At 40.4% G+C, this 27,313-nt stretch overlaps 3 protein-coding genes across 3 annotated transcripts in view; 1 reads left to right on the forward strand and 2 right to left on the reverse strand.

Annotated features, from left to right (window-relative positions):
• The first annotated feature begins 462 nt into the window (after positions 1 to 462).
• On the forward strand, positions 463 to 3,058 carry vma12 (vacuolar ATPase assembly factor VMA12). Its single transcript, XM_023428369.2, has 6 exons — positions 463 to 874; positions 1,182 to 1,255; positions 1,702 to 1,791; positions 2,002 to 2,044; positions 2,181 to 2,293; positions 2,517 to 3,058. The coding sequence occupies exons 1-6, from the start codon at positions 691 to 693 to the stop codon at positions 2,610 to 2,612; spliced, it is 600 nt and encodes a 199-aa protein (XP_023284137.1). The 5' UTR covers positions 463 to 690; the 3' UTR covers positions 2,613 to 3,058.
• Positions 3,059 to 6,302: 3,244 nt separating this feature from the next.
• LOC111671302 (homeobox protein SEBOX) lies at positions 6,303 to 8,290 on the reverse strand. The gene is made up of 3 exons (XM_087179863.1): positions 8,139 to 8,290; positions 7,344 to 7,539; positions 6,303 to 7,196 (listed from the first exon to the last, which is right to left on the reverse strand). Exons 1-3 carry the CDS (start codon positions 8,264 to 8,266, stop codon positions 6,486 to 6,488), a joined length of 1,035 nt encoding a protein of 344 aa, XP_087035989.1. The 5' UTR covers positions 8,267 to 8,290; the 3' UTR covers positions 6,303 to 6,485.
• Positions 8,291 to 9,720: 1,430 nt separating this feature from the next.
• Positions 9,721 to 27,313, reverse strand: part of smtnl2 (smoothelin like 2) — a 32,551-nt gene continuing 14,958 nt past the window's right edge. Inside the window, exons 3-10 of the mRNA XM_023428400.2 lie at positions 19,758 to 19,839; positions 18,101 to 18,355; positions 17,957 to 18,019; positions 17,812 to 17,872; positions 17,575 to 17,721; positions 17,351 to 17,474; positions 15,138 to 15,289; positions 9,721 to 10,516 (exon numbers count right to left, since the gene is read on the reverse strand). Coding sequence (XP_023284168.1) covers positions 10,390 to 10,516; positions 15,138 to 15,289; positions 17,351 to 17,474; positions 17,575 to 17,721; positions 17,812 to 17,872; positions 17,957 to 18,019; positions 18,101 to 18,355; positions 19,758 to 19,839 — 1,011 coding nt within the window. The 3' untranslated portion in view covers positions 9,721 to 10,389. The remainder of the gene's footprint in view (positions 10,517 to 15,137; positions 15,290 to 17,350; positions 17,475 to 17,574; positions 17,722 to 17,811; positions 17,873 to 17,956; positions 18,020 to 18,100; positions 18,356 to 19,757; positions 19,840 to 27,313) is intronic.

Here is a 27,313-nt window from a genome sequence, read left to right on the forward strand (position 1 = left end):
GTAACTATTAAAAATGTAATAGGGTGATTAAGATGACTGTGGAGTTTTTAGCCGGCTTTCATCATTATCATTATTGTTATTATTGCATAAGTCCTGATGGTATGGAAATGTCAGATGCGAATAATAATTTTAGTTCTCATATTATCTCATTGTATTGGTAGTAGACTATGGTTAAGAATTGATGTTTTACGATTTCTTCGATTCAATTTTGATTAAATTTAAATTTTGTTTTTTCATTAAAACACTTCAGACCTGAAGATCCTCAACACTTGGCTTTCGGCGCTTATGGCGAGACCGCGAAGGCACCAAAAGGGCTCATGCGTACCGTAGCGAATAATATTTAAGTTTAACATTTGATAAATAGTCATTGTCCACTTAGCGAATAAAAACAAATATTTCACAAAGGTTTTAAAATATTTTTCAAAAAATGCGCAATTTAAAATAAAATGTTACCCAGTTGGTCACGTGAGCGAATACGTCATCGTGTCACAAGGTAAACAATATGGCTGCTTCCTTGGTCTTATATTTTCTCCCCTAGCTGTTGTTAATGGTTAATTCTTAATGTGTACTAATTTAAAACAGGTACAGATATTTTCCTCCTTCTCTTGATAGTGTGTGTACTATGTTAGCCTGAAAATAGAGGTGTTTAAACAGCTGATTCGCATAAAGTCAGTAATTTCTATTAAAACCATGGCCTCGTCATTCGTCATCGGAGATCAGTTCAAACATAAAGTGACAGAGTTACTGGAAAAGACGGACTCGTCTCTGCCACAACGACTGAGAGAAGAACTGGAGGAGACTGTGCAAAAACCAGAACCCGCAACTTTGTCCTTCAGTACAGCAAGAAAACTCCAGAAATACCTCCAGGACGAAGGTAGTAAAGCCTGTAACAAGTTAAACGGTTCCTAATGATACTGTCTATCAAAAACTGTACAATGAAAATATTTCCTAACATCACTTATAACATGTGACCTTTTGGAGACTGGTAAAATGTTAATAATTAAAGCCAATCTGAAAAAAACATTAAATATGTGTCTTAAAAAATGTGAGGCATTTCCACAAATTGAGTCACTTAAGTGTTATAAAGCCTTGCAGACAAGAATTTAATAATTTGAGTTGTATTACAATATTTAAGTCAGTAATATGCAATGAATTGACATGCTACATTTGTTTTTTTTCAGGGCATCCTTTCTACCTGCATGAGTTGTTGGAGGACAGCTCACTGCACCTGCCTGAGGTTGTGAAGCCTCCCAGAGTAAGTGAAGCCACACACATGTTTGTCATGTTATGGTTTACGTCTGTTTACCTGTAACATCCACTAGTGTCATGCTGCGTTCACAGCAGCAAACAAGCTTCTTACTTGCTTGGAATTGCATTAACTCCAGTTTTTAGGTGATAATAGATGGATTTCACCGACAGGAAATGATCTGAAGTCAAATGTAAATAATTATTAGTTATGATAAGGTCTCAAATCAATTATTATATCATATGTAAAATAAGAATTTATTCTTATTCTTAATTGTATTGTATTACCCAAGAGTCATATGGCATCTTGATTCAGCAGTTACTCCTTTATAATGTAAGTGCTGTATAATGCTGGTAAACTCAGGGAGAGAAGTTTGTCTGAAACTGAACCACTGTCATCCGGACCACAGCTGGAAACAGGTAACACTAGAGCCAGATGTTTCTCTCTCCCTTCAGAACCCTGAGCTGGTCGCACGTCTGGAGAAGATCAAAGCCAAACTGGCCAACGAGGAATACAACAGGATCACACGTAACGTCAACGCTCAGGTGAAAACTCTTATACACTAACGATACACGTATCTTTGTGGTCTGGTGTATCAGGGTCAAGACGTGTTAGAGATCATTTTTCTCTGTCTGTTGACGTGTGGTGTTTCATATCTACAGTTCTGATCTTTGTGGCAAGTTTTTCTATCAGACGAAATAAAGATTTTCACATATTTCACAGTGTAATGAAGTGTAATCTGTGTTTGTCGCTAGGAAATCAACCGAAACGGAACATTAGCAGATTTTGGACGGGAAGGTTCGTCACATGTCCAGATTCATTCATGACACCTGAATTCATTTTGTGTTGCTATACTATCTGAATTACTGTAAACAGAAGCCGACTTGTGTGGCGTCATACTGACATTGACTTATTTCCCTCTTCCTTTCGGCAGTGCGATCAGTCAAAGCTGTGGTGGTGACCGTATTCAACTTCCTGGTCACAGTGGTCGCTGCTTTCGCCTGTTCTTACATGGGCAGTCAGTATCTGTTCACCGAGACCACAGCAGTAAGAGAGCATTTAAATTATCATACACTGAGTTGCCACTTTATTAGGTACACCCAGCTAAATCCAACAGACATGTAATCAATTAAGAGGTGGCGATTAAATTCAACACAACCATAGATTTTGGGCTGTAAAATCCAAGTGTGTTTGATTCACTCCTGTCACCTGTTAAGTTGAGTTTAAGTCATCCAACTTTGGTTTTCTGTGTTTCTGACTTGCTTCCCAGCGGGTGATCTCAGCCGTGATCGCTGCCTCTGTAGTCGGCCTCGCTGAGCTGTACGTCCTGGTCCGGACCATGGAGGGAGAACTGGGAGAACCGTAGCAGCTGTTGAGAGCTGCCCCATCATGTCTTCTGATTCAGAACAGAGATCTCACTTTGCAATGAAACACTTTGGACTTTTTGCCTTTGATTTGTGAGGAAAACTGTGGAATAAGTTACTGAGAATTTACAAGTTAATGACAGTAGAGCTGCTCATTGGAAGCTGGAACTTTGCAAGGAAGTGAATTGGTTTAAAAGGACTGATTATCTGCTCCTTCACTTACTATGATGCTACTGCTTAATCTGACATTCCACCTTTTTTAAAAATATTTGTTTACAATTAGTTTGTATTTCATACTTTTCCTGAAACTACAGCCTCCAGTGTTTCTCCCTCCTCTTTGTCCTGTCCTATAAAAAATGACTGTCGCTCATTTTCTTGTGATTTCCTCCATCTGTTCTTAGGTGGAATCGTATTTATGTGTTTAATAAAATCATCGATGCTAACTCAAGCTAATCCGTGAAGTTATTAGCTCCAGTTCGTATAGAGTATATTTTCCTTTCCTTCACTCTGTGCAGCAGATATGACAACACTAATGTGAGAACACTCTGGCACTATGACCTGATGAGAGATGAAATATTATCTCACTGCTCTCAGACCATCTCTCAGGACTTTATTACTTCCCTGTCTGTGCCACTCAACACCAAGTCCAATGGTTCCTCCTCAAGCTGTAAATTAATACACGTTTCATAGTAAACTACGGTGTGTGTGTTCATGGTAATGAAGTTCATTCAGTGCAACAGTGTGACACATTTTAATAGTTTTTAGACGTGCTGTCCTTAATGCCTCTGGAGATGACAGTGATGGACAGCTGCTCCACCACTCTGGTGTAGACTGAAAATGTCTTGACAGCTCTGGGATGAACTGCCATTAGATTTGATACAGAGATCCATGATCCTTTGTTGATCCCTTAAAGGGGAACTCCACCAATCTGACGCACTAAAGTCTGTTTACAGGTGTTACAGAGGAAAAGAAAATCAGAAAAGTGATCTCAGAAGTTTTTCATTTATTTCTCCTAGACAACACTGAGATCTGAGAGAAACAGAAATGAGACTATAGTTTATTTCTCCTGCCTCTTTTTTTTTTTCTGCAGGAGAAGAAGACTCACAAAATCTGAAATGACTCTCCTTTTAAGTTTCAAATGAGATCTCGTCCAGCTCTGAAATAATTCTCAGATATCCTCAACTTTTGTGCTTCTTTTTGATCAGAAGCAGAGAAATCATAGAGCTCTCTCTGAACCTTTCACCTGAACATCAAAGTGTAGTGTGCTGTAAAGTGCTGATTTGTTTTCAGCATTTGTAAGTGTCCTTGATTTGTAGTTTTAATTCATATACGTATATGTATTAGGAGAACCTGGATGAAACTAATGCAGTATACTGGAACAGGCCTGCAGTAAATCCTTCTTCATATATAATGTTCATTATTTACTGAATCTGTTTGAGAAGTGTTGGTTTATTTTAATGGTCATTGTTGAGGCTGTAATTGTAATTGTGGTAATGTTTAAGTGTACTGGGATGTACTGAGAAGTGTTCCTAATATTTTGTCAAATCTAATTCCTATAAATGGGATGGACAAAATACTAGGAACACCTCTCAGTATAGGGTTAGTTTATATACAGAGGTGTCAAAGTGTGAGACCACTTTCCCATGTAGCCTCACATGTTGCTCCATAGCAGCTCTAGTATCGCTCAGTTTTAAAGTCAACCAGCTGACTATTACTTTAACTTTCCATCTGGCTCCATCATCAGGATTAATGTTTAATTTTTTCCAGACTTTATGACAAAGCTAACAACATTCCCATGAGCTTCAGCTGCACTTTGTGTTAAGTTTTAATTAAGAAATGTTACTGTTCCAAAAACTATAATGATGAATAGAATTATTATTAGCTTTTGTGTTTTAATGTGAACGTTTATTCTTGACAGTGGGAAGAGCAGTTTCACAAAAATGAAGAGCTGTGTAAAAAGCTGTTAAGTGCATCTTTGGATGAGTTTTTTTTTTTCTTTTATATTTTTCTTTTATTTTGATAGTTTCCCTTGTTTTGATTCTTCTAAATAGCCCGTCAGCTGTGGCATCAGTCGGTAATACTGTTTACCGACTGTTCCTGAATTATTTTATTATCCATCTCCACCTGACAGATGTGATATTAACTGTCTGCTGATCTGGTTTCAATTCAACTACAGAGCCGATCAGCACATAAAAAAACAAACAGTTATTGTATCCCAGGACTACAGCAGCCATGACAACAGATTTAACATCCTCCGAACAAAAACACTTTATTTCTTATTTCTGAACAATTCCGACAGGAGACAGACGATCGCTCTTCTCTGATCCCTCCTCCAGATATGAATTCATATTTTTCTGTAAACTATCCTCATCCTCCTCTTGTCAACTCCTGTCATATCAGTGGAAGGATTAAAAGATGTAACTACATCTGGAATACAAAATAAAAAGTATCGTCCTAAGATCTGAGATTTGACACCCGGATTAAAGGTTTATTGAAAGATTATTTGGTATTAAAGATGATTATGATATGCAGAGATCTCTGTCCAGCACTGGACGAACAGTGGGCGCTACTGTCTGTCATATTTGCCTCTGTATTATACCTCTCATGTAATATTTCAAAACTTAAATCCAGGCAGAATTACAGAGCCTGTAAGCTGATAGACCCTGAGCTCTGGCTTTAATTTAGTTCTTATTTTTCTTTTTTTTTTTCCTTCCCTCTGTCCAGCTATCCCTCCTGATACGTACAGAACAGGGAGATATGAAAAAAATTTATTTTGACTCAGAAAATAATTATTCCTGTCATGGTATCTTACCACAAGGAATCATTTTAATCAGGATGTTTTGAAGGATAATACTGGCGGGGTCGCAGCATTAAACATGCCGCGGTTCAGCTTAGAGCAGGAAAACAGGAGCTGGCGTCTGTGAGGAGAATCCATGAACATGAACCAAAGTGTTTCCACGGAGGAGGCCAGTCGACCGGTGATTTGATGCCTTCTAGTCGTCTTTTCTTTACTAATAAATCAACATGAGACTCCAAACATACTGACAAGAATGAGGCATGGCTCTCGACCTTTTGCAGATTGATACAGACTGAGGGTCTTCAGTCAAAGCAATGCTCACCCAGAGACTTCTGGTTCCTATTTTGGGGAACTTTACTCAATAACTACATTATTTACATTAAACACCAGGCCTACCTCCACAGTGATTTCCAACCATGTACTTGTACTCCAGAGGGTGCTCTATTATGTGCCTGAAAAACGAGTTTGCAAGCGAGCAACCTTTTCCGTCTCATGGCCGACTTGTCGATTCATCATTTGTCTCTTGACTCTCTGTCCTTTTAATGCTTCCTGATGCTAACCAGCTATCCTTCCTGATGCTCTGGTTTTTGATTGAGTTTTTTGATCTTTTAATGCACAATTAGACTGATAGCAAGTATCACATTTTCTTCCTTTGCATTAGAAATATTGTAAATTTGCATGGTTGTATGTTCATCTCTCCATTTCCGGCCTATTTTTTGCAAAATGTTGCTTGTACCATGAGAAATAGCAGCTGTAGATTGTTATTGGTTGGAGAAATATCCTAAAACACCAAGACTGTGTTGCTTCAGGAACAATTAGCAGATTGAACTCGGAGCTGGGATGAAATTAATCAATTTATTCCCTTAAATATGCAACAAAGACAAACCAACGACAACGCAACAACTACACATATATATGTTGTATATTACAGGTTTGTTTGACGTACAATCACCTCTGGCAACACACGGGACAGACTGAGACATTGAAAGTGTTGTAAGAGGAAAATACAAGGGGATGTGACACAAATGTTCAGTGAGTTTGATCATTTTCCGCGGCTCATGCTTCACGTTCAGGGTCGTCAGAATTCGAGAAAGTTGGTGACGATGGCGGCGTTGTAGATCAGGTCTGAGATGTACCCCATGGAGGTCTGTGGTCCCATTTGTGGGTGGTGATGATGGTGGTGGTGGTGATGTCCTTGGCCCTGAGTTACCTCCCAGTACACCGGCTGAGGGTGAGAGGGGACTACTTGGTCCACAGAGGCGTGCACGCCTCCGCCCCCGGCGCCGCCTCCGTACACGGCCTGATGAGCCCCAGATGGAACCAAACTCTGGGGCTTGAAGTTCCTGAAAGCCTGGTAGGAGCGGGACGAGGCCGGGTGGTGGTGTGGCGGCCTGGTCATGGGCTGGGGAAAGGAGCTAGGAAGAAAACCAGGGAGCGCCGGTCCCAGGTGCTGCTGCCGGTGATGCTCCTCCTCCCAGGGTCGAGACTCTGAGGGTTTTGAGGAGGCGCCCAGAGGGGCCTGCTGGTGGTGGAGCGACGAGGAAGACGGTGGAGATGACACAGGGTTGCTGTAGATTTGGATCCAGTCGGAGTAAATTTGCGGGACGTCCTCGGAGTGGTGGTTCTGCTCCTGCCTGAATATGTCCTGCAGGGTGGTTGGCGTGGGGAAAGCGGAGGTCATGGGTCCAGAGCAGGACTCCACAGATCCTCTAACTCCCAGGACAGGCTTGGTGGACTTGGGGAGTCTGCCAGTCTTGATACTCCTGGCTCTTCTGTTCTGGAACCACACCTGTGGAGAATAATGTACTTCACCAACTTGATGACCAACATCTAATAAATTACAAAACCTTTGATCAGTCATATTTTGATGTTTTCAAAATATAGTTTTATCATTTTTGGGGAGTTTTGCAGCTAATCAGAGGAGCAGCAGACTCACCTGGATCTTGCTCTCCGGCAGGTGAGTGTGCGCGGCCAGCCTCTCCCTCAGGGTGATGTCCGGGTAGGGAGTCACAGCGAAGGCCTGCTCCAGCTCCGACAGCTGGGCCCGGCTGAAGATGGTCCTCTTCCTCTTCCTCTGACCCTCCGTCAGACCCGCGGCTCGGTCCGGCTCCGGGGAGGACACGGCGCTCTCACTCGGCGCATCTTTTAATATAAAATCAAAGGAGGAAGACAAACTTTCAAAATAAAATGAAATAAAATAACCTACATCAACGTAAAATATAATAAATAAGAAGGAGGAAGAGAAAAGGGAGGTGAAGAAACATTTAAATTTAGATGGTCAAAAAGCACAATAATGTTATGTCAACGTTTTCTGGGCCTTTAAAATTAAATCACATGTTGAAAAAAATAAAATAAAAATTCCATTTACAAATACATCTAGAAGATCCAGATATTTGGATTTTGAATTTTTATTTATTATTTATATATGATCTATTTTCAGGTAATAATTTTCTCTTACAGTAGAATAATATTGGCATAAAACACGTAGGCCTACTTGTTTAGAATCTTTTAATTTATTTTATTTTGAAAATAATTCTCTCGTCTTGACTTCTGCTGTTTAATTAATTTCACATTGATAGAAGTTACTTCCAAAAGAGAATTGTTTCATTGTCGTATCGATTAATTTGCATCTGCTGCGGTTTCTTGAGTGAAACAACTACACGAGGCAAACAATGAAATTTATCAAGGATATAAATTAATTGAAATAAAATGCTAAATCCATCTTATTATTATTCTGTAGATCGTATTTAACTCACCTTTACAATGGTCCTGTTCTCCGAATAACGCTCTAAAATCCATCATGTCTTTCTGCTGGTTCTGCTTCAGTGGAGAGAAATCTGAGTCCATGAACAGAGCCATAACCCCCAACTCACACACAAACACACGCACAGACACACACACATCAGCTGCTCGGCCTTCACTGATGCTGGCAGCTGAGGAGGAGTTTCCACTTCTTATATCCAGATCAGACGGGACACCTCCCACCACCACCACCACCACCACCCTGCAAATCCAGGTGTTGTCCACCTCTGCCTCTATAATCCCCCAGTTTACTGAGAGCAGAGCAGAGTTGTTTTCATGCTGAGTTACATTATGTGATCTTCAAGTGCTCTGACTTTGAAGACCTTTGAGGACCTGAGTAACAACACTACAGGACTGTAAATACAAATGTGTGTATATATGTGTGTTATAATAACAGAGCAAGGATCAGGGGAAAATAACAAAACTTCTATTCATATATTTATTCATATACATTTTATTAATTTATATTATATTTATATTAATTATATTCATTCATTGACCCAATGATTAATTCAGTCATTGCTTCATTTCCGCAGGAGTCTCGTAAGATTGTTAATGGTCTATGTGAAAATAAAATACCAGTAGCCTATAATATATATAATAATTTAATTTGCTTTTGAAATTGTTTTAAAAATGCCATAAAATTAACAAAATTCTGAAGTCAGGATAGGAATAATAATATCATGTCTAATCACCCATGTGTTATGAAAGACATGGCTCCATGTTTGAAAAGCCAAATGTCCCAATAACACAGAAAAGTGATCTCTTTTTATAACTCTGTCACTCACTAAACAACCTGCTGCTCTTATAAAAAAGTATCTCTCTATCTATCTATCTATTTTAAACGAACTGAACAGTGAAATTATCCCACAAAACATTTCCAAGTAGGTCACAGGGCTATTAAATCTCCAGCACAGTTCACACAGTGATATTATCACACCTGATTCCTGATGGAGAGAACTTCACTCACTTCAGGAGATGAGACACACTTTCTCAATTTCTCAACATTTTAATTCAAAATATAATAAAAGAACCTCTTTCCCTCTTGTATAAACCGTCTTTGATCATATTATTGTGTTTCTATCATATTGACTTCTTTGTTTAAAGCCTGTTGTTCAGAGCAGAAGAGACGAACTCACGAGAACTGATCAGCTGTTCTTATTCCCCTGCAGCACTACTGTCACTAAATCCACCACAGGGCTTCTACAGTTAATATCAAGGGTTTAAAAAAAAAAAAAAACACCTGCAGTGACGTCACTGACTGGGGGTGTGGCCTGAGGTGGATGAGGCTCTATGCAGCATCAGTTTGTTGTTTTTAACAGCCACTAAAAGACTCAAACAAACAGTATGAAGCTGCAAACTGATTCCAGATGAACCTGTTCGTCCTGAATCATGTTAAAGTTTATTTATTTTATTTTTTCCTCTTCTTCTTGTTTTGTGATGTTACATTACATTACAATACTTTTCTTTTTTCTCCTGTTTGATCCTCTGTAAGAAACACAATCTCTACATTTAGGTGTCAAACAGCACAGTTTATTGATCTCATTCCCATACCTCATCCTCATTTCAGTAACACAATATTAAAGCATGTGGGTGTAAATATCACTCAGCAATCAACTCATCATCATTTTTTTCCTGCATTTTTTGTGTGTTTTTCCTAATGATGAGACAATTCAAAAACCGAGTGTCAATCAAACAATTATATTTCTTCAGTGACATTTGTGAATCATACATCCATCCTGGTGCAATGTTAAAGTCTAATATTGACTCTAATCTTGTGGTGATAATAAAAGACACAGCAACATTTCAACTCTTTGTCCAATACATCGCAACTACAAACACACACAAATAAAATAAAAATAAAAAACTACTGTTGACAAACCAGCCCTGACATTTGTGTGTCATTAGTGTTAAACAACATGGGTGCACACACATACACAGTGTTCTCCCCAACAATGTCCGAGCTGTGAGCACGTCACCTGCAGCATCTGCAGGAATGTTCACTAATCCACCACCAGGGGGCAGCAAAGTCTTTTCAAAGCGCTACCAAGCCAGCTCTGAATCTCCTTTCAGCTCAGAGTTGGGTGCAGACAATGAAGAACCTGCTGAACACAGCAAAGAGGGGGCTGAAAAAGTCTGAGTCTGAAAGGAGAAAATCTTCAATCCCAGATGTTTGAGCTTCACTCAAACTTGCGCAGGTGGTTGTAGAGGGACTGGACGTAGGTGAAAACACACATTGGGTCTGGTTTACGACCCATGATCATCATGTCGTCCACCTCGATCAGCCGATCACAGCCCGCCTTCACTCTGGAGACACAGACAGAGAAACACAAGTCAGGAGGGAAAGCTTCAATCTGCATGGAAAATTTTGAAAAGTCATAATTTCATTGTTGTTAAGCTGAAAAAAAGAGCATTTATGGACGATGAAACAGAATACATTATATACAACAGAATGCATATTTGTGTGGAATGGATCAAAATGTTTCAGCTGATTCGGTTTAAGGTTGTTTGGCCTATTGATTGATCTATAAAATATCAGCAAATGTCAGGAAATCACAGTTTCCTAAAGTTGAAGATGCTGTTTTTCCTTTCAAAATGCAAAGATATTCAGTTCACAATGATATAAAACAGAGAAAAGCAGCACATTCTCACATTTGAGAAGGTGAAACCAGAGAATATTTGGTATTTTGTCTTGAAAAATGACTTAATTAGTTGATTATCAGAATTTCTGTTGATTGATTGACTGATTGAGTCTAACATTGTGTCTTGGATAGTTCTGACGAAAATACAAATTTTTCCTTTACATTCTAACAAACATGTTTTGAGGAGTTAAAGAAGGAGACTATTTGTAATAATTCATGTATATTTATTGTCCTATAAGTCTCTGCTCTGTGATCTCGTTAAGAGGTCAAACCTAAAGCTGCCACTGTATACGAAGGATTGATTCTGTGACCAAGTGAATATTGTTTTTCAGTCAAACCAGCTTAATCCTACAGCAGTGTTAAAAGAATAACACATTCATAAATCAAGTGGTATCTTTAAGCCCTGGCATACAGCATGTTCACGTCCATGCAGTGTGCCTGTATAATGTCTGATCTATAGCATGTGGTCTGTAGGTGCAGTATCTGGCTGAGGAAACAATAAGCCGCGCTCCGTGAAGCTGTGCAGTCAGGCAAAAGGAATGCACATCTTTCACCAAACACACAGAAGAAAAAGGCATGGCGAAGCAGACAGGACAGGCAGGACTATCGCCATATAAAATGTGTGCATGGTGTTGTCTCGAGTAAAACAGCAACTTCACAGAGGACAATAAAAATCAAAGCATAAAAGAAAACAAATTAATAAACATTCAGCCACAATAAAGTAAAAACTTTCATTGTTGATGCAGTCAAGGCCCATAAATCCTTTGAGGCTGATTCAGCAAATTTCAGAAACCACGACTGACTCCCAGTTAACTAATGGGTGTTTGTCCTGTTGCGTAATGAGAGCAATGAGAAGTTAAAGGAGTAGTTTGACATTTTTAAATAGGGAAAATAAACGTATTCACCTTCTTACTGAGAGTTAGATGAAAAGATTAATACCACACTCATGTCTGTGTGTTAAACATGAAGCTACAAACAGCAGGCAATTAATGTACTTTAAGACAGGAAACAGCTAGCCTAGCTCTGTCCACAAATTTAAAACATCCGCCTACCAGCACATCTAAAGCTCGCTAATTAACAAGAACCATCTCATTTGTTGAATGTGTACAAAAAACCAACAAGGAAAAATAACATGTTCTGCTTCCAGCTGGAGTTGTGAAGTGGTTAGCCTATTAGCATAAAAACAGGAAGCGCTGCCTCTTTGTAGTTCAAAAATATATATACCGACACTTATAAAGCGCACAAATGAACATGTTGTATCTCGTTTTTTAACTGTGCACAAACACACAGCTCCATATTGGTATCTCTTCTTGCCTCACTCTCAAAAACATATGGTGTATTTCACCAACTTAATTTAGCCTGTTAGCATGCTAACATTTGCTAATTAACGTAACAGTCAATGTTAAGATTTCAAAATATGGGAGATTTTTGTGGGGTTTATTATTATTTATTATTATATAAAACTGAGAAAAGCAGCAAATCCTCACATTTGAGAAGCTAGAACCAGAAAACATTTGGTGTTTTGGCTTGAAAATTACTTAATTAGTTGATTATCCAAGCGGTTACTGATTAATCTTCTACTGATTGACTTGATGCTTCAGCTCTGCATCATATGACAGGTGCCTGTATCAACACAACGTTCAGAAAACAGCCAATATCAGCCTAATATATCTAATTTATCATTAGATAAATGTCACATGAACATAAAATTATTCAGTTTTGTTAAACTTGTTAATTTAACAATGATCAATTAAGAACAGCTGCACACACTACCTGAATCAGGTTGTGAGTTGCCAGGTTGTGGTAACAGATGGGTTGAAATCAGGGTCCGAATTACGAGGGGATTGACCCCCCGATTAAGAGATGGACCCCCAAAGGGTCGTAAAAACAACAGTCCGGGGAGTGGGGTTGCAATATCTATATATTTTTATAACCTGTAATTATAACTATTACAATATGTTCCAATATTCATGCTTGGAAGAATTTTGTGATACGATTTCAGACACCCCTAAAGTGGACCGTACCATTTCCTGACCCTGACGTAAAGTCTTGTTTACGTTCCTTACTCTTGTCAGTGGTTCGCGCTGCGTGACTCTGCCCCCGTGCGACAGTGATGGTAAATGTAAGTGGCAGTAACAAACTATCCCGTTGGTTTAAGACACTTAACTATCTTAAACACAGATTGAAGTATCTACATATGAATGCTGATATCATCTTGTTTCTAACTTTAACCTTAAGTTACAGTTTAGCTAACTAATGTTAGCTAGCTGATAGAGCCCATTCATTTCCAATGTTAGCTTGTCATTTCATTACCAATGTCTAATGTTAGCTAACACTGGTGCTCAGTCATGAGCAGTGAGACAGTGGGGGATTAGTTATGGTACAGATACGTTTTGACATCAATATAGAGTTTATTATTTATGTTAATAGTCTTTTGTTTGGCTGTGGTGGCTTAGTTAGTATTAGTTAGTACTTTTTTAAGAAACACCCTCTTTGTTTTCACTCAGGAATTTGGGAGTTTTATCTGGTTTGGTAATTGAACAATATTAAACTACATGTGTGATGGATGCTTAGTAATTGCATTAGCAGTGGTGGAAAGTAATTAAGTACATTTCAACTTTTTGGCTTCTTACATCTTACAAAAAGCAGTGTTTAATCAGGGTTGGGTTGTTAACAGTCCACCAAATAGTGATTTTTTTTTTCCCTCTAAACTTCTCACATGGTTTTCATTTCCATAAATGTTGAAATGATCTAAATGAATGATATATTTGAAAAAAAAAAAATCAAAGATTAGAGAACAAGTCTGAAAACTGAAAACAGATTTGTGAACCAGAACTTTGTTTTTTCTTCTTCCCTCTCTAATTAATCATCTGACGAACCCTCAGATTTATCTGGTGACCCTGTTTGTGAGATGGGATTTTCAGCAGTTAAGGACACGGACAGGAAATCTCGCAACATGCTCCGCACAATGAGTCTGTCCTCTCTTCTTTCTGTGGACATCAATGGACCACCTTTGGAGATCTTTGACCCTACTCCACTTCTGACATCCTGGGTGAAAGCTGGTCATTGTTTGTCATCATCATGGGTGTGCGGGAAGAAAGCCCAGGAGGGTCAACCCAAACCTCTGTGGTCAATTTTTTAAGGTAAGACTGATTTGATAGAGTTTGTGTTATGCTACTTTACGGACTGAAACATCACCCTACCTACTCCTTAGAGGCATAGACCACACAAAAAACTGTTTTATAAATAAATAAATAAACCCATATTCCACTTTTCCATAGAATTCATGTGTTTCTCACTTCTGAATTAATGTAAAAGATAGGATTCACTCCAGCTTAGGCTTTTGAGCAAATAGAGTCCTATGTTTTCCATTCATTTTGGTATTGGGACCAGTACAGGACACTATATGTAATGTTGAATGAGATAATGTGGAATATTTAGAGTATTGTGGTCTATGCCTTCAATGTTAGTCAGGCACAGGCCTAGATGCTGTATGGTGACAACACATCTGCCCAGCTCTTTGCTAGGTTGATGGTGTTTTTGGTTCTGCTACAGCGTTTTGTGGGTCTGTATTTTGGTGGAAATGATGGTCTGCTGTTGTTGTTTGTGTGTGTGTGGGTCTGATGTTCCGGCAGTTGCTCTTGAATTCTTTGTTGGTGAGCCCGTGACTACAAAAGTTGTTGTGTAGTACATGCTTCATCAACTGGTGTAATTGAATTTGATTCATCATCATCGTCTACAGACTGTAGACAATAAACAAGCATGGTACTGTAGGGATTGTAAGACTTCAATTCATTGAACCACGCGCCTGCGCTGTACTGGAAAAAAAAGTTGATTATTTATAATAAAGGTTGAGGGCCGTGAAAATTACTGGAGTTTCCCAGGAGAAACAACAAAATGGGACGCCGCCGGGAGATCATCGTGAAATACGGGAAACTCCCAGGTATGAATTAGCACTAAAAACAATGTACAACTGAGGCTGATGGGAACGTCATTAGTTTTGCAGGTGATCAATAAAAAACTGTTATGATGATTCCATAGGATTAGAAGTTAATCAAATTAATCCACTTCATGCAGTTTAATAGCATTCTATTCAATAGTTGCTGATATATTTCACAACAAAACAAAAATATCGATATAACATTTTTGTTTTCACCAGAGTCACTAGGATCCATCCTCTGGGGGCCGTGATTGTCCAAATGATATTGTTGTGGCTAAAACTGCATCATATCAATAAACCTGACAGAAACAGCATTAACATAAATTGTGATATTGCCGCCACTCACTCTGCGGTTCCAAAGGCTAGCTCGAAGTTGTGTTTACGGTTGCCGGGCGACAGGGCGGTGTAGTCGAACTCGGTGGGGAAGAAGGAGTGGACGAGAGCACAAAACGCCATCCCGTCACTCCAACTGGACGAGAAGTTCTGGATGTCGATGTTCTACGGAGAAACAAAGGAAAAAGATTTCGGTGATGATGTGGCAAGAGTGTGCATGTGTGTTACTGTCATTTCAGACCTCTGTGTGCAGACAGAAGTAGGTAGAAGAACATGACTTGTAAAACTGACTGGCAGCTTGCTGGAGCTTCATAAAGCCATCTCCCCATTTACTGTCTAGCCCATAATTATGATGGATAAAACAGACTTTCCTCTGCTCTCCTGCTTTTTGGTCTGTGACATGCTTTTGAAATCATGTCATTTCAAGGCTATTCTTTATTAGTTTGGAGTTTGTCCTTGAATGAAATGCAACATGTCAAGTCACTGGATGAACCTCTCTCTGTCGTGTGTGTGAGAATGTTTGCTCCCAGTTAATAAGAGTCTGTTGGCTATGACTGTAATCAGATCCACATGGAGCAGCTGGCACAGGGGGCCGTGAAGAAAACAGTACCAGAGTGCAGCGATGTGTCGGTGTACTCACCCATGACCTAAACTCCCTCAGCCCCAAAACCCTCACATATATACACACCTGAAATCACAAGGACACTCACTTCCACACAGCTCTATGGTTGAGAGGTAGATAATTAACACATTAGCACTGTGCTGACGGGTTAAAGCTATAAGAAAGACAGGAGCTATGCTAATTTAAAACAGATGAAATGTATCTCTCATTTCATGCACTTTCTGTGCTGGAAATTTTGCATCTTTTAGCCCATTTAAAACAAATTGTGTAAAAATTTCATTACTGCTCTTTTTTTAAATGTTTCTCCTACTTTGGCTAACTATGGCACATATACTGAAATATTAAACAATGTCTATCAATGCAATTTTTGTAAAACTTTTTTTCTGAGCGTTTGACAAGAAGATTGATACCAGTCTCATGGCTGCACAAGAAGTGCATAGCTGGAGCCAGGAGGCAATTAGCTTAGCTTAGCATAGTGTCTAGAAGTAGGTGGAAATACCTAGCCCAGCTCTGTCCGAAGGACTGAACGGTAAATTCAAAAACTGACATTTACCTCTTAACTTTTATAGAAAGAGAAATGTAAAAACAACAGTTTGTGGTTTCACAAGTAGTTATTTGCTGTCTTGAACAACAACCACGTGTCACAATGAGGTTTCCATCACTTTTTGTGTATGATTGTAACAAATGAGATATAATGTGATAATAATTGAGCTTTAGAGATGCTGATAGAAATAATTTTTAACTTTGACAGGAGCCAGGCTAGTTGTTTCCCTCTGCTTCTGGTCTTTATGCTAAGCTAGGCTAGAAAAACAGCCCCAGTTCCTTAATTAACAGATGTGAGATCTTCTTATGTAACTCTCAGAAACACAGCAAATAAGTGTATTTAAAAAAAAAAAAAAAATCTTTAAATAAATCAATCAATATCTACAAAATAGCTACTTAATCATTTCTATACTATAAAATAATATAAATATATAAAATCTACCTGTAAAGATTTGGTCGTCCATCAGTATAATCATTAACGTCTCTTTAGATCCCGTACTTATCTATTTTTGTCAGAGTAACATTATTATGGTGTGACACTGCAGTTGAAAACCTGCCAGAAAGTCAAACCGACAGGGCTAACAGCTGGAAGACATCTTGAAAAGGATAACATGGATTTATTATCTTATTGCATTAACATGGCTGCTGCTGCTGCTGCTGTAGTGCTGAGCTTCAATCTTCCACACAGGACATGAACACACCATCAGCTTTCCACTACATTACCATTTGACAATAACACGACTTTGACAACAATGGAAGCAGACACGCTGGGTTACCTTTCTCAAGCAAGTCTGTGCCAGTTAATTTTCATGCTATTGTGAAATGAAGACACATGAATGAACTGGCACAAAGGTAATCAACTATGATCTGTTCTGAAAAATGGTGCAGTGGCGTAATGGTTATGCAATTTGTAGTTAAAGCTTTGAATTTATCTGGACGTAATATATGGACTAAATGTTATAAAATATGGATCTGTATAGATTTATACTATGTAACCTTAAAATATATGTAATGTAATGTAATGACACAAACACATTATCAGAGTTGTGTCTGAAAGATACCTGGTAGCCTATGGTCTTGGAGCGGCACCACTCAAGAAGGATCTGTTTGATGCTGCTGGCGCTGGACACCCCAAAACTCTGAGACCGCTTCAGTTTGGGTTTGGAGTCCACTGGTTTGGGACAGCTGCACAGGAGGAGTTGGAAAGGCGGCAACAAAGATTTATCAGACTTGTATTTACCATTGTTTCCATTGTTACCCAAATGCAACATTAAATTGCATTTACCTGTTACTTGCTTCAGAGTCCAGTCTCTCAAAGATAGAGCGGCGAGCCTGAGCTCCAATGTTACGAGGCAGAGTCTGTGACCTCACCAGTTCCCTCCTCCTCTCTCCTATCTGCCCAAAGGACTTGCCATTGTTTGTATCACCATCTCTGCAGGACGGGAGCACAGAGGGGTAAGACTAACAAAATTTATCTGACCTGTCCTGAAAAGATGTCCTTCCTCTGTCAGTTGACGCTCACCTGTCATGGTGCTGCAGCCCTGAGTAGGTCACAGACTTGCTCGGGGCTGAATTAGCCTTTTCTGGAAAAGACAAATATCATAGTAAATCATAATGTTGTAGATTCAAACAGGATATCAGGATATGTGTCTGAGAGCAGGGCTCACCCTGAAGGCGGGGGGATCCCAGAGCTCTGATAGGTGTTGGGGTCCATGTCTTCACAGAAGATACTAACAACAAAGACAAAGGAAACTGTCATTTAAGAACTTAATCATGCTGCATTCATGTTCGCTAGACAAACGGTTAGCTACCTGATTGAATCGGAGACTCCTCTATCGGTTGGGGCTGGTTGATGGTAGTGAGTGATTGAGGAGGTGAGGCCTCAGAGACAATAGAGGTCCGAGAACCAATGGGACTGCTGGGGGAGTCCGGAGAGCTCTTAATGTCCGCTGTCTTGGTCGTAGCGGTGATGGGGAGGTGGGGCATCCGCATGGCGACAGGGGCTGTGTGCTCGTGTGGGAAGTCGTTGGGTGGAGAGATCTTACCGTGCACCAACATTGAGTGTTCTAGTTGGATACAAAGATTTACAATGATCACATTAATGGAAGTTCTTGGAAAGGGGTCATGGCCAACTGTACAGTTTCCCTGTCTGAAGCGTTTTAGCTATTTATAGTTCAGTGTTTTGGTTTGTCGTCCCACGAACTCTACTCTCATTAGACCCAGTCACTTCCAGCAGCAGCAGGTAGATGTTTTCAGGTTGGTGGAGACCAAAACAGAGCAAAAGGTAGAGAGTGAATATGGGATTTACACTTACAAGGTGAACAATAACGCTACTACAAACCAATGATAGTTTCGCTCCCTACTTGTTGGATTTGTACTAATAGGCAACTGTTTGCTAACACATTAACCATGCGAACCTTATAGTGAGTAGCGTAAGATTTAAGAGAGCCTAAAAAGAAGCTTTAAGCTCCGTATTTTACACTTTCTGTGTTTTATTTGAAGTGTTGATCCATAAGAAGATATATTTGTGGTTTTAAGAACCAAAAACCATCTCAGTGTAGTTTTACATCTCCTCTCTCAGGCTTCTCTCTGGAACTCGGGTCGGTGAGCCAATCAGAAGAGAGGAGGATCTCTTCTGATTGGCTGACTGTTTTCTGAGTGATCCAATAAAAATATAGCAGATTTCAGTTAAAAAACATTCAGAGAAACCAAATCCTGCAACGTTGGATGGTGGGTCCAGGTGCTGAGAGCGGTGACTGCTTTGTTGTGACATCACAAAGTTACAGGAAGTCCTGACGGCTGGTTTTAAGGCTCAGTTTCTGAATACAGGCTGTGTGCATTTCTCTGTGGACTTTGATACTTTCACAGTATTAATATAGAACCTAGACCTGATCTATAATCAAACTACACATGGAAATATCAGTTTATACAATATGGGACCTTTAAATACTTCACAAAATATATTTAATACCTTTCTCCAGTGATTTAATACTGTGACTGTCTGTAAAGATGGACTCACAAAACACAAATTAAAAAAGAACAGGGAACTGACTGAACTGAAAAGAGGCTGGGAAAATCAGACATTTAATCACTAATATGCATCAAGCTCCAAGAACAGTGGATCCTACATTTCCCTTATTCCAACTCAACAGCATGTTTTTGTTAGACCCTCCCTGTCTGAGAGTCTAATATAAGTCTCCCAAAATCCAGACCTTAAGTTTGTAACCCAGGCTTTCAGTTCAAGATTTACAGTCTCTGAGCCCAGGCTAACCAAACTTACCCATGATCCCTGATGACATCAACAGGACCTGACAAATCTCTTCCAGAGCCACAGAAGACAATATACAACTGTTCTCACAGGACTCCCTGTGAGTGAACTGATCTTAAAGTGTGAAATCAGTGGACTGCCCCTTTAAGAGAAAAACTTTTTGAGGCTTCAAACAACCCTGACAGTTATAATGCGTTTACCTGTTGCAGCAGCATGCCCGTTCTCCTGCCCAGCATGTGTTGGGGCGGGATCCACCTCTATTGGCTCCTCTCGCTCAATGCTCTGAAACACACACACACACACACACACACACAGTCATGGTTAAGAACAACACACTAACAGCCTTCATTGCTTTTAAAAGGAGCATGAAGTCATGTTTGACCTTCACTGGAGATCGGTAGGAGGGCTGGAAGGAGGCAGAACGAGCTGGAAAACAAGCTTTGGAAGCCAGAGATTTACCTGCTGAATGAATCGTTGTGGTATTGTTCGGTTGTATTGATTACCCTTAGTGTTTGTTTTGCCACAGGGGAGTAAAAACTCTACTTTAATTTTGTGTTGAGATGTTGAAGCACTAAAATGTTGTGTTTGGATCAAAGAGAAAGATCAGGGAATCATGTTCCTCTGGTTTGAACAAAAAAAGAAATCCAGATGTCCGCTGCTTATTGAGTCATTGTTGGACCATTTCACTCTTTTCAGGTTTTAGGCTTTTCTTCCAACATATTTGCTTTTATGACACGACTTAATACAAAACAAAACAAACCAACAAATCGGCACGGCACGAGTCAACGCACTTCAAAGTCGGACATTTGACGGCACAGACTTCAGAGACGTATTGTAGGTGTGAGAGGAACCAGGGCGTTCTGTTCTGTGTGTCTATCTCCCCCTCATGCGATAAGAGCCGGGACGTCTTTGTTTTAAATCAGTCACTGCTGTCGCTGATGTGCTCTGTGATGGGAGAGCTGCCAAAATCTGTCCGGTGATCTGGCGGCGTGACTGCTAGAATGACTGAGATCAGGTTATAATGTCAAACATCATCAGCATCTGAAGTTCAGTGTCTATGTGACCCCGTCTATTTCCCGTCTCTGTGATCAGCGCAGATCCTCAGCAGAGGCTCTCCTTCCTCTCTCCAAACACAATCAGCCACATGGAAACAGCTAATCACCATTCCCCAGCAGATACTTCTATCTCAAACTCTTGACCGTGTGGTGCCGCTGACCCACATAGGTTGTGGGTCAAGCTGTCACTTTCCATGCAGCCCTGTCGGACATATAGATGGAGCTTTAGTGTGTCGATAGTCATAGAACAACACAGCTCAGGTCAACAGTGCAGCGCTGATAGCTGTGCACGTTTTATCAAGGTCACATGTCACGTTTTATCTGTGTCGGTCTAACAGACCCTCAAACAGGTTTTCAGGAGCCGTCACGCAGCCCCAGGCGGCCATGTAGGAGATCCTCCGCTCTTTGGAAACAAATTACAAACGAACAGCTGGTTGTGTTTCAGACTTGGCTGTCACAGTGGAACTAAATAGACGGGGCTGATTCCTGTGCCGTGTTTGACTGAGAACATTATTTCACCACTGATGCATCTGATGCACAGAGTCTGTGTTTAGATAAATTCAGCGTGTTTGGAAGCAAAACTGCAGCATCTGGTTTAAAAGCACAAAATTAACGTGAATGTGATTACACGGAAAACCTGAAGCTGCTAAATGCTGCGCGATTCACAAGCTAGTTAGTTATGCAGTGTCCTGTTTCATGCTCAAACAAAGCAAAACCAAAACAACAAGCTTAAAGGTGCTAAAGTGGTAAAAAATAATAATAAAATAATAATTTACTGTGTGTGTGTCACTACAAACGACCCCCTTTAGATTACACAGTTATTTTATCTATTGATCATGTAAGAATGTAGATTACAGCTGTTTTAAAGAGACTGTCCTATGGGTTATTATGACCCATGCTTACGTTTTGTTGCTTGGAGACATCTAGTGGCTGTAGTATTTATGAGTGGAGCGGAGGGAAAAGTGCGGTGACGTAGTATAAAGAGCGGCAAAGTCCACGACAGGACGAGGTTGTGGTGGATGGAGATACAGTGCGTGCTGCAGTTGCCCTTGTGCGTAGGAATACGGTAGGAAAGGGCTGTTTAACATCAAGATAAAGTGGTGAAAAATTTCACTATAAAGTGTACACTTAAACTGATATTAGCTTTTTCTTCTGTATTTTTTTAAAAGTAGCTAAACAAGTTTTTGCGGATGGCTCCATCCACAGCAGCTCTTCACTCAGCTCCTGAGCACGCTGATCTGAATCTACTGCAGGTAACACGCTGACTATAGATAATCACCTCCCACAACCCCACGACAAATAACCCCAAATATCACTTTTAGCAACTATTAGCTGGGTGAACCAAACTGCTACTCTGCACATAATGAAATGATTTGGCATGAATCACAGTGTTTTAGTGTCACATCATGAATGTGGGTGATTCACCCAATTTAAAAACAAAAACATTTCATCACTTCCTTTTAGTAGTAGTCAGTCATGCAGATAGTTTTGGTTTTATTTGAGACATGTATCTCAGAGATTTTTGCCTCCAACCCACTACAAAGGAGGTACATGAATTTTTTATTTAAGAACAGCAACAACAATATGAACATTTCTTTCCACAAACAAAGTCCTGGTTTCCTTTGATAATCCACACTGGATCCACTTTCCCAATGAAAACAGTTGGCAGTGTGTTGTGTGGATTATTTATAGTCACAGGGACAGAAAAGAGATGTAGCCGTTAATTATTGAATCTAATATTTTAACGCCATGAGCAGCACAAATACTTTTTCATTTACATTAATTGTTTTGGATCGGAGGCACAAAATTTCACAGATGGACGAATAAAACAAGAACTAACGAAACTAAGACCTCGGTTTTGTTCCTGCTGGGCAGAAACTAAAACTATGACTGTATCTGTATGACACACACACAGATAGACCCACACACTCGAAGAACAATATGCTGCTCTTTGCTGGTAGATAGCATGCTGTGCTCACTTGAGGAAATGGCTGGGAGTGTGTAAATGTGTGTGTGTGTGTGTGCCTGAGGTCACCATATAGGAATGCTGCTGGGGTGTGTGTGTGTGTGTGGTTGTGAATGGTCGGGGATTTGGGGGGTTGTCATTTCATAAAAGGGGCGCTGACACCTGGAGCAGAATAAGGAAAAAGTGTGGACTTCTGGAGAAAATATCACTATGTGTGAAAAGGTGAGGGAGGCAGAGGGGAGCAGTTGTATATCGCATGATGAGAAATGGCACGGAGGGACGGTGTAGCGAGGTGGAAACAGCTGGCTATCCAGCAGGATGGGGGGGGGGACAAATTGCAGAAGGCCTGGCTGTGGGGAGGGGAGCTCCCCTGACTGATGCACTCAGATCATCAGGCGTCCACTGTGGGTCAGAGGGGGAAACATGATCGCGGAGCTGCTCAGGCTCCTGTAAACTCTCTGGTATCTCGAGGTCTTATTTTCTGGCAGAACAAACCGGTGCACTCTTACCGTGGCACATCACTGACAAGGGACCTCAGAACATGATACACCCATCGCATTTGTGCACGCATGAACACACACTTTGGCTCAAAAACCACATGAGCAGGCACATAAGCATGAAATGATATCTGCCGGATTTACTCTGCACTCGATGTACTGATATATTGTTTTTAAATCAAGATATCGGCTACACAGCTACTGTGAAGTGATGTCGGACCTCGAGCTGCTTCCTCGCCTTGACCAAAGTTCAAATATTGTATTTCTTCATTCGTGCTTTATCGATTCATCCTTTTTCTTCCTGTTTGTTTTGTGCCAAATGTGTGAATTTGAGATTGTTTCATCGTGAGAGTGAGAGGGAAAGAAAACATCATTCCCTCCTTTGTTACTAAAGGTGAACAGGACCCACTGATAAAGACCACATCCGCATTGATTGGCATTATATCATAGCCAGGAAGCTACCAGGTGCAATGTTCTCCCATAGGTCAATACTGCTGCTTACAGCTACACAGTAAATATTTATACATTGAGTAGCTGTAAGTCTGAACCATCGAAAACCTGTGTAAATATACAGCTGCTCTAAAGTGACTCAGTGCTCATAGTAACTTCCATCTCCATCAGTCTGAGAGAACTGGTCCTAAACATCTTTATGATTCCAAGATTGTAAAGAAAAGCTCGTCTTTAGTTTTCCATATAAAACAAAATTAGCATTAGCATCAGTAGCATTGCAGAGATATTGAGAAAATATCCCATTTTACTTCTTTTTTAGCGACAAGTGTCACTGTTTTTTGAGTATTTTATTCTTTGAGCTTTCTCACAGTACTGCCAGCATACATAAAGACTCTTGGATTGATACTTGACATCAGACCTAAAAACTGGACCTGTGCTAAGAGTCCAGGTCTGGATGAAACCCTGTATCCTTGTAAATTAGGGATCAAATTTAAACAGATCACCACCTCAGCCTATCAGCTGGTGGCACCTTCACAAACCCAGACTCTGTACCACACCACAAGTCACGTTTGGCTTTATTGGCATACACGTGTGCGTTAGAGTGTTTGCTCCCGACTGATAAGTGGCTAAAAGTGGGAACCATCATGTCACGATGACACTAAAATAAACCGAGCTGAGCTGTGAGGAGCCATGGACGGACATACAGGACGTGAGTTTACATTTATGGTCGACTTCTACAAAGTAAATCAGACAGACGCTGAAGCTGAGAGGGGGTTGGACCAGTTGCTTAGTCTGGTTCACTATTAGCAGCTGTCACACACACTCACATGCAAAGTCTCTCTCCCATAACAGCCTCATAATAGAGTGACAGAAATGTAATCAGCCTAAAGCTTCCTTTTCTTCCTTCGAGCGTGTCACTACATCATGTTTCAACAATAAAATGTCTGGATGAAATTAGTGAATCTGAGCAGAAAATATGGTTCAGTCTTCAGATGGGAGCAGAGACACAGTGGGAGGAAGAGGAGGAAGATAAAGATGAAGAAGAAGGAAAAGAAGGAGTTTTTACAACACTTCCTGTGTCCTTGGACAAATGTCCCATCCCCACTGAGTCCCTGCAGATTCACCTTCATTGCCCGAATACAATTCTGGCAGCAGGTCCATTGGTGAGAAAACACTCCTCACCGCCAGGGAAAGACAAATCAAAGCTTAACCTAAACAGCTGTTGGATAACTTTACATCTGGATTTAGAAGTAATGGCAGGTCCCACGACTCAGTAAGAAGATGTCTTTCAGCTCTAGAGGGTTACCGACGAAACCAGACCAATCAGAGAGCTCATGTGTATTCGCTCTCGGAGATGAGTCAATGAAACCTGGGGTTGCCAACGTGTATTGCTATTGTATTGTACGATATTGTCTTGTATACTTTCAAGAGTTAGCTTCAAACTTACAGAGGCACAACATTTATATTTAATATTACACACGTTCACGTTTGCCCCGATACATTACTAATATATTAGCCTGAAACTAATAAGACAGAACTGTTTCTATACTGACGCTGCGGACTGTTACGGTGTCCCTTCCACTGTTAACTCAGTGGAAGTTTGTGATGCAAATGAAACTTCAACCAGAATATTTGCAGATGCCACAATATTGTCTGGTAATGTGGGACAACGTGACCCGGGAAACCTGTGTGTTCAAACAGCTGGAGGTATGAGGGTGCTGGGTGAGCGGCACCTCCTGTGTTTGGTCAGGGGGTTTTTGTTTAGCTGTCAGAAGCATCTTCATCACTGACACTTTAATAAAGACTTTGCAGGGGTGAGGAAGAGGTGGGGATGGGGCGGGTCGGCTGCTGCGGGGGGGTGAGTGTTTGATGAACACTACTGGGAAACTCTCAGAAAAAGAAGCTGAGCTTTGTTGTGTCCAACACATTATATATGATATATTAAACAATGACAATGAAATTGAAGTGCAGTTTTAAACGGAGGGAGTTAAATCAGTGTTTACGCCAAGCTGCGCATCACCTGACTCTAGCTTCATATTTAACGTACAGATCATCACATCATGATTTATATTTGGTGTCAAATCTTTTGCATCCCTGTTATGTCTGACAATGCTGTTCTGCAGCCACCTTCACTTCCTGCCTTTTCTCTGAGACCACGTCCACACCAATATTTTTTCATTTTAAAACAAAAACAATCTCGATGTCTCGAATGTCGATGTAAACAGGAAGCAGATTGTCCACTTTGCATTTGATTAAGGCTTAAGGAAGTTTATTGTCATTGTAGTTCCTACAACGAAATTCAGTTTTTTAAACTAGATTAGTTGCAAAAAATACAACGAACAAGGAACAGCAAAGACAGTTGCAGCGTTAAATGACAGAATTTAACTGAGCAACAGCTGCTAACAAAAACAACAAGGTCAGTAACGCTTGTAATTCCTTATCCATGTTGCTTTCACCTCTTATAGCCGAGGACCCAGTCAGGGATCGACTGTGGGTGTCTGGGTCATCGTCTCGAATGGTCGTCGTTTCTGCCCGTACAGACTACAAGAGCCGCAGAGTTTTCAAACTAAAATGGATCCAGCAGTGTTTTCCAAAAGTCTCGAACTCCAGAGTATTGTTGGCACCACGTGTAAATGTACTAAACTAAAAAGTAGTTGTGTGGATGTAGTTTTTCCATACAATAGACATTACTTTTATTCATTTATTATGAAGATTCAACGGGTGTGACCATCCTTCTGCCTCTGTTTGCACCTCTCTCTCTTTCTCTCTCTCTCTCTCTCTCTCTCTCTCTCTCTGTCTCTGTCTCTTTCTGTTAGTGACATTTGAGCTTCCTCAGGCCTTTGGCTGGTGGAGAACCAGAACAATGGAGGCAGGCTGGCAGCCCTCCAATAATTTCCAGTGTGTGTGTTACACAAAGATACACTGACCATTATGGGTGCCTAACTTTAGCACTCATTTGCAATTTGCAAAAACAAATGCACTAACACAGAGAGCCATCAAGACACACAGGATTTCACAGTGAAGCCAATATCATGGCTAGTAAAACAAATATGAATATTTACAAAGCTTATAAACTACCAGTGTCCAGTCAATGACTTTGCATTTTACAGAACACAAAATAACCAACAGTATATTGTATGTGCAAATGTAACATATGAAGCATGCTCTCATGCACACGCAGCTACTATAAAGTGATCAGAGGTCGCCTCAGTTAGTGACAGAGGACTCTTGCTCTGTAATTTCCTCTGTGGAGTCTTTAGAGGAAAATCCTCTCGGAGGAAGAAAGACACACTCAAACCACCTGTTCTTCAAACACTGTACGTTCACGCAGACTGCAATTTTGCCGCTAGAGAAATCGCAGGGAACACCACTTTGGGCAGAGGGTGGAAAAATATGCGCAGCCTTTGAACTGAGAATATATAAAAACCTAATTGCAGGTGAGAGCAGTTGAACAGGGAAAAGTTTTCTTCTTAAACACAGTATGCCTGAATGTCAGTTACAGTCTTGGCTGGTGACAAGCTATGATTTCACATGTGCTGACTGCAGCTTACAATAAAAGGGTTAATTCATGCTTTTGAGGTCTGAGACAACCTGTTGTTGTAATTTCAAAAAAAGCATTATACTCTCTGGCTATGGTGAGAGATACAGACCAGGTTTTACTCTAATGGAGGCAGAGACAATGGACGGTGATGTCGGTCAGTCATTCTGTCTCTTTTGGTCCAAACAAACTGATATGAAATTTACAAAGAGGATGGAGACGTTCTATTTTGGACACTGTCCTTGGGTCC

Source organism: Seriola lalandi, unplaced genomic scaffold (assembly GCF_002814215.2).
Source record: "Seriola lalandi dorsalis isolate HSWRI2012SDOR001 ecotype SW California unplaced genomic scaffold, Sedor1 jcf7180002054874, whole genome shotgun sequence".
Taxonomy (NCBI): domain Eukaryota; kingdom Metazoa; phylum Chordata; class Actinopteri; order Carangiformes; family Carangidae; genus Seriola; species Seriola lalandi.